Source organism: Kryptolebias marmoratus, linkage group LG6, assembly GCF_001649575.2.
Source record: "Kryptolebias marmoratus isolate JLee-2015 linkage group LG6, ASM164957v2, whole genome shotgun sequence".
Taxonomy (NCBI): Eukaryota; Metazoa; Chordata; class Actinopteri; order Cyprinodontiformes; family Rivulidae; genus Kryptolebias; species Kryptolebias marmoratus.
The window spans coordinates 8112586-8120809 of record NC_051435.1 but is presented as its reverse complement, the minus strand read 5'-3'; the positions used below and the strand labels follow the sequence as shown (position 1 = coordinate 8120809).

General features: G+C 37.6%; 1 protein-coding gene across 1 annotated transcript in view; it reads right to left on the bottom strand.

The window, feature by feature from the left end:
- Window positions 1-520, bottom strand: part of vgll3 (vestigial-like family member 3) — a 2775-nt gene extending 2255 nt beyond the window's left edge. The window contains 2 exon segments of the mRNA XM_017423821.3: window positions 78-192; window positions 194-520. Coding sequence (XP_017279310.2) covers window positions 78-192; window positions 194-342 — 264 coding nt within the window. The 5' untranslated portion in view covers window positions 343-520.
- Between the last annotated feature and the right edge of the window lie 7704 nt (window positions 521-8224).

Here is an 8224-nt window from a genome sequence, read left to right as displayed (position 1 = left end):
AAAAAAAAAAAAAAAAAAAAAAAAAAAAAAAAAAGGAAGGGAACAGGAACAGGAAAAGAAAGTTCTGGTTGTCTCACCTGTTGCTGGTGGTTGCAGTACGTCGCCTTGTACGCCGCTGCAGGGAGGTAGGGCGCTCCATAGCTTTGGTGGTACATCACATCCAGACAACTCATAGCGACGGAGCCGAAGGAAGGAAAAGGAAACAAAGTCAGAGGAGAGAAACTGGCAGGAGACAGCCGAGAACAACTCTTCCTGAGACTTCAGACGGGCTGTGTCCTCCGAGCCAACAGCGGCTCCATATATGCCCAAACGCACACAATGCCCATGTCGTCCAGTTTGCATGCAAACAATGCGCCTCCCCGCTGCGCGCTTCACCAGCACCACCCGGGGCCACAAAATGGATCAAAACCGTATGAGACACGCGGTATATCCGGGGGAAAACAAATCTTCCGACCACTTTTCGGATTGCCTTTGATTAGTCAAGAATTCCCCTCTCCCTTTTCTCCTCTTCTCTTTTGAAGGGGAGTTATATTTAGAGAGGGCTGTGGCCGTTACGCACGCCCACCGGGGACGGGCCTGTGTGGAGTTTGGAGGCTCTGTGCGCTTCCTTTCTGTGAAGTTTAACACGGACTCATTGAACGTCTTTTGTTTTGATAAAACATCCTAATACTGTAGTATTTATTCACATACATTCTGACAGGAAGCCCATTAAATGACGTATTAATTTATTAAAATGGTCACACAACACACAGAGCCTGAAACAAGTAGAAATAAACCTAAAATATATATATTCTTGACGAGGGCAACTAGTATGGCAAGTAAACTATTAGGTTATTTGTTATTTACAGAACTGTTCCAGTTCTGTGAGCACATTTAAAAGAGATTTATGAGGCCAAAAGTTCACTTTGAGCAACAGGTGCAAGTCCAAGACTTGTGCGTCATGGTCTGTAAAAATAATTCAACCCAGACTTTACTTTTTTTGTTTGTTTGTTTTTGTTTTTTTTATTATTCTTTTGACATAAATGCCTAACAGTTAAAAAAAAAAAAAAAAAAAAAACAAGAAAAAGTTACTTTAAATTTAAATCGTTGATTGACTGCTTTGAGCTGTTTGCTGCCACCTATTGACGATAAACGATCAAACATGTTCATCAGTTTGAACCAAGCAGACTGTAAATAAACTGCCCTACACAAAACATACTGTATGCAGATGAGATCTCAGTATGTGAATGACTGATAATAGTAATAATGAAGAATAAATATGTTTTACTGTCAGATGATGTTCTCCAGACTTTTTGTGTCAATAAAAAGCTGGACTGAAGATTGTAAATTGAGCTTGACAATATTTAAAACCCTGATCGAATATGTTTTTATTTTGATTGCTGGAGATTAGGACTTAGGACTTCGATGTTATTTTGAGAAAATTTGTAAACGACAGGCAAATTCTGGTTTTAACCACAAATGGAAAACGAGTAGCAGCATAAATCAATGATTCCAATCAGAGTGAAAGAAAATGGATCCAAAGCAAAGCAGAGGAAGGTATGGATGTGGAGGCTGCTGCAACACCCTGTGATGGATGCCAGAAGACTGTGTTTCAGATTGTGTTCACAATAAAATGACAGCTGTTAATAAGAATTTGCTTTATTTTGTTCACGAAATAAGAAAATGCTAAAAATCCTATCACATTATGTCTTCAAGTAAAAACATATTCTGCAAAAAAATCATTTTGAGCTGATAAAAGAGTCCATTTTAATGAAAAGTAGTAAAAGGCCTCTAAACACTTAAGGTAATTAAAGTAAATGTATGCAGTGTTTAACTGAAAAAAAAAAAAGATCTGAAAATAAGTAGTTGTACACAAAAACAAGGACTAAAAAGTAAAAAAAAAAAAAAAAAAAAAAAAAGAGGTAAAACATTGCATTTAGATTATTATTTAAAGAACTGCTTTATTCTTGAATCATAAACATTCATTTTCTGTCAATTTTAGCATGAATTTACATTTTATCAGTGCAATGCTGGATCTGGAGAAATATTAATGTTTAAAAAGCGCAACAGGAAGATTTATTATTGATTTTCTGCTTCATGCTGTTGTTGTCGCATGTAACACTTGAGTTAGTGGATTTGAGGACACTTCAGGGACTGGGGCAAGTAATAGTCTCATCAATTTACTCATGTTTCATTCACTTTGATGACACAAAGGGAGTTTGAATTATTCAAGTCACATGCTGGAGACAGTAAAGTGGGCAAACATTGTGGAGGGAAAAATAACGCAGCCTAATAAAAGTGGCAGAATTATGTTTGGTGTCTCAGTTCTTACAAGAGACACATCAGTTGCAGCCATCAAACATACAAACATGTTTTGATTGATATTCCTGGTAGAAGCAACATTTTCAGCAAGATTGATTTTTTTGTGTGTTTCAATTACTGAACATGTTGGAACTTTTTTGTGTACTTCAGGACGTAAGAACAACAAACTGACATAAAAACAAGAAAATACAACAGCAATAGAAATGGATATTTCCCACCACCTTTCATTCCTGAGTTTTAGATAATCTTATATTGAGAAATGACAAAGTTGTATGTTGATTAATTACAGCAGCCATCTTGAATTGGGTTGACTCCAAAAGTTAATCAGTTGTAGATGTACACACAATGACTAATTCTTGAAAGTTTCATTAAAATCCATCCAGTGGTGCATGAGATATTTCGCTAACAGTCAGAGATGACTTCAAATAGTTAATGGCAACATTTTAAATATAAGTCCTGAACAATCTGTTAGCACTCAGGCTATTTGTTGGAAATCAATCTCAACTACTACCACACAAAACATTTGGTCAATAGCTGTAAAACTGACTGAGTTATAGCCATTTTTGTGTTTGGCTCTGGAGCCATATTGCTAAATATAAATTGATTTCTGCAGATTTCATTAGAATCTGCTAAGTGGTACATGAGATGTTTTAGTTACAGAGACATGGGCAAAAACATTATTGTCTGCCTTCGCCCTTTCGTGGTGTCAATAAGAGAAAGTCCCAGCATCCAAAGAGACTGAGTTTGTCTGCATCTCCATCTAGTGTTCCCACTGAGGAAGTCTCATCTCTGACTGTCTGCAGGTGCTTTGAATGAAAAATAGGGCAGTGGAGCGCACAGAGTGATGCCTCGAGACAACACAGGAGGTATCAAACCTGTGCACAGTTCACAGCGCATTACAACGGACAAACACACACAAATTGTCTGACACCAGCCTCTGGACCCTTAGGGGGGTTTCCACAGAACATCTGGAGCAGCCAGCGCCTCCACTCCTCTGCTCCTTAATGAGGCGCAGAGATGATTATTAGCTGATGCTTTAGAGGGCAGAGGAAGGAATGAAAAAAAGGGGATGGGAATTAAAGAGGAGAATTGTTTGCTTTTCCCCTCAAAGAAACGGGGACCTCCAGTGTTTTAGATCTAAAGAAACTTCACTCTTTTAATGAACTTCCACTAACACAGATCACAGAAACATTTCAGAGACACAGCCATCAGGTTCGGCCTGGATACATCTGAGGAAAATAAGGCAGAAGTCTCAAGAGTTTTGTCTTACGTTTGAATCTCAGAGGTAAAAGAACAATCATTTTATTTAAGTCTTCATGTTTTAAAAACTGTCACAAAAGCCTTCTTATTAAATTTACCACACTGTTGTATTAAACTCTGTTTCAGTGGGGGAAAAGTGTTTCTTAATTGGAATAAATTTGTTTCTTCCACCTCAAACTAAACACTTGATGAGGCAGGTGTGAAATAACGCTGAGCGCTGGTAATGATTCCATCTCACATTAGGCAGAGTGCAGCATCAGGAGTTTTGATCGGGGGTTGCTACGACTCTTTTACCCTTGAGGGTCGACAGAAACACACACCTGCCTGGGACTCCTCTCAAGATGACTGGATGATAATAATGACAGTTTTAATGAAGATGATGCTCAGACACATTCTGTTTAAGCTGTAGTTTTGTCTGTCACATAACAAAGTGCTTTAAGTTTTATGGTATTAAATTTATGTTTAGCAATACATTTTTCAACCTACATCAGATCAAAGATGAGCCCATGGAAGCATCACTTATTCTTCTACTGCTCATATAACATGTAAATGAAAAAAATCTGTTATTATTGCTTAAAAATGGCCCTTATATGCAGTGGCTCTAAAAACATTCATCCATCCATCCATTTTTTTTACCCTCATTTTCCTTTCCAGATTACAGGGGAGCTGGTGCCTATCAGCTCGTTGTTACAATGCTTACTTTTTTACCTAAAAATGCAGCGTTTTAGAAACCGCACTCAGTTCAACAAACAACTAGTGGGGAAACTGTAAACTGCAGACATGGAAAAACGCAAGCATATGAAATTTAAACCCCATGGGGTTTGTAGTAGTTTGTTGCATGTTAGTTTGTGCCTGTCTTGCTGTTGCAAACTCACTAAATACCATAAATGGAGTCATGTGTTTTATTATAAATGCCACTTTAAAGAAACAAGTCAAACATGTGAGACATGTGAGAATGTTTTGGTGTTTTATTTTTAATTTAACAGCTTAAACAAATTCAAAGAAAGCACTGACTTGAATTTGAATTGCTTGAAAAAAACTGGATGAAACTGATCAACAAAACTGAAATGAATGTAAATAATGTATATGTTTTTCTTTATTTAAGTGCTATATTTTTGGGGCAAAATGCAAAGTGTACATTGCTAAAGAGCAACTTGACCACCTATTGTTTAGATTTCAGTCACCTCAACATCTGATGCTGCCTCGAACTGCAAATACTGCAAGATGTTGTGTTATATTAAGTGCTTCAGTGGTGCCGCAGTTTCTAATTAGAGGCATCTTTATAGTCTGAAGTGGGGGAGGAGGGGAGTCCAAGTCTAATTAAAGAATCATTAATGCTTCTCCAAACACATGAAATCATGATATTTAATCATTATTGGTTAATTTTGAGGTGGAAAAAAAGCTACTTATTTCAAAAAAGGAGTTTTATCTTTTTTTTTTAAGACAAATGAGTCTTTGTGTATAAATGAGTTTAAGACACAAAAGAACTTCCTCTTAATGAGCAAAAGACAGTCATTTGTAAGTTAATGGAAATGAAATTTAAATGTCAAGTGAAGGGAAAAAAACCTCACTTGTATAAGATTAATTGCTTGGTGTTGGAACACACTGAGTTTTTTATTGTTCCCAACACTTTTGTACATTTTCTTCTATGAAATGAGACTTTTAATTGCAAACGGTGGACAAAGAGAAGTAATTCCTTTGTATGTGTGTGTACGTGCTCGTGCCTTTGCAGCCAGTGAATGTGAGGTTCAGAGTCAACATGCTGACCTTGTTTAAAAAGCACATAATTATTCAGTCCATCCTTCAGCTTTAAGTCACATTCTGCATGTAGAAAGATAATAGGAGCCACCCAGGCTGCCGGGCAGAAGTTAATGAAATGATGAAGACTCAAAGGCAGAGTCACGGTGATGGAGAGAAATTCACTTGACAGATATGGCTACTTCTTTCCAGGGTCACTCCAGGAAAAAGTTTCCTTTCATTCAAAACGGACATGGATTTAAAAGTTAAATATGAAAATCCACAGCAAATTTAAAGTAATAACAGCATTGTTTAACCAGGACAACAGGATTCATACTCTTGATATGTGTGAAATTAAGCATGGAAGTTAATTCCAGCAGCATGTTATATACTATAAATTGTATTTTTTTATGTTTTTTAACACCAATGTCAAAATGTAAAATATATTCATATTTTTGGATTCTGCAATAAAGTGCTGCCCAGCATCAGTAACATGCATACAAATTAGTAAGTCTGAGGAAAAGATGAACTCTTTTCTTGGTTTGTGCCTTATTTTAAAAAATATATACTGTATATTATTTAATATTTTAAATGTTGCCACAATTTCCAATTATAAGGACCGTTAAATTCACAGTAGGGACAGTCCTCACTGTTAGAATATTTGCAAACAGCATAAATGAGCATAAACTACACAGTAGATACAACTTCCTCAGCTATCTTCCTAATAAATCTTCTCGTTTTGTCTGTTGCCTTCCTCACCCAACTTCACAAACATCATCCCTCATTTGCTGAGCGAAAGACTTGTCCTCCATCGCCCTTCCAGCTGTAATGACTCTAATTCCCTCATGTTAATGGTTTGTCAGAGCCTCGGCCCCTGCTGGGACCACCAGCCTACTTCTTGTGGTCGCAGCCAGGCCTCGGGGCTAAAAGGACCACGGACCAGAGAGACAGAAGAGGGAGTTTAAAAAAAAGAGAAAGAGAAAGGGGTAAGAGAAGGTTCTGGTTTGATGCGTGTACTTCCTACCCTAGAACAGATTGGCATCCCCAGGCAAAAAAGGACCTGTGGATAAAAGAGGGTGTCATTGAATCATAGAAAAGTGTGTGTGCCACACTGAGTGTGAAATTTGAAACGGGTGCCAGCTGCAGATTTAAACAATAACACCTCGCTGTTTGACCTTACTTGCTAAACCAACTTGCCTGTGGGAAGTGTGTGTATCCATGTTTTCAGCTCATGTCTGTTTATCTGTAACTCCACACCTGCTTTTAAGCACTACTTCTTCCATTTTGTGTGTATTACTGTGTGTGTGTGTGTGCTTCCTGGGAGGCTGGAGAGGTTGGGGGTGGCAATGATGATGAGCCAACACTACAGGGGGAAATAATCTCTCATTACCCACAATTCCCTGATGCTGCGCTGCGCCGGTGAGCGCAACTAGATTTGTCCCACGGGCAAAAAAAAAGTGGAGTCACTCAGTCGATTTATTAGACCATCCCAAACTCCCCTGCCCTCTGCCTCCCCTGCTGCTACCTCCCTGTTTCACTGCTTCCCTCTTTCCCTCTGTCTCTTCCCATTCTCTAAGACACCTGCTGTCAGCCATATGTCCTCTCTCCTCTACACCACTTTGTTTGGAATTTGATTAATAATTCATATTAAAAGTTTCACATAGTTAAAGTTGAATTCACTTAATTTTCGTGTGTTTTACTTTTAAAAACCATTCACTTGCTGATCAGTGCTGTTTCTATGGTTAAACATAATGATTACTTACAGCACTTTTTAAAACTAAAAACAAAAGAGAATTTATATTTATGAGGAAATAAAGAATATACAACACTTTTCAGTTAAAGCATGATTTCATCAGCTGCTCTTACTCTCTGCCTGGCCAAGAAACAGTGTATGAAACAACTAAAATTACAGATTTGTTATGGCTAAAACAAACAGAATGTTACATGTTTATAGGAACTTTTTAACCTCATCCATTTTGATTAGGCCAGAGCTTAATTTAAAATTACCAATCATTCTCAGACTTTATTATAATATCAGCAACCTAAAGATGTTCAAAATATTAATGCCAAAACTTTAAATGAACACAAATGATACTGGAACTAGCATTCCCTTAAGGTACGTATATCTTATAGCCTTTCCATGCTTAAATCAACCCCCACCCCATCCCCCCACACAAATTTGTATTTCTGTTCTTATTAGGACACTGAGTTGAATTTCATTGACTTCTGTAGCTTAACCATGACCAGAACATGTCCAACCCTATAACCTAAACTCAAATCACATTTTAGTCCTCCCATCATATTAGGACCAAGATTTAATTTTTATAAGGACTACTTGTCCTGACAATGTAGGTGGTTTTACTAGAAAATGTCCTAAAAAGATAACAAAAACAAAGTACACACACATGGGCAATTATTGTGCATGACTGTCCAGCTCTCATGGTGGTGGGTGATAGCAACCAACACAGCTGATAGAAGATGGAGCCCTGGTCACTATAAAAATGCAGTTTTAATTGCCAGTGAAGGTACACACCTCAATCATAAAGTTTTTAATGTGGAGCAACTTAAACCTCTACAAAGTGTGCAGTTTTATTAGCACTGAGTGAAGAGGTGACAATTTGTTCTTCATATATGTTGAAAACATTCCCTGAAATACAAACCTGGTTTTTCTGACTGTGTTTTAGATAACTCTGTAATTTCTACAGTGTTTTTTACTACATGCTGCTCATGTCTCCTCTTTGTCTCTTTCTGTCTCCTTTTGGGTAGCACCGTCCATCTATCAGAGTGACGAGGAGCTGCTAAAATCCCACATCTCCCATCACAGTCCCATGTCCCTCTGTGTTTTCACACTAACATATTTCAGCCTGCAGTTACTTGTCACGAGCGAAGGAGAAAAAACAAAACAGCATTACATCCATGTGTTATA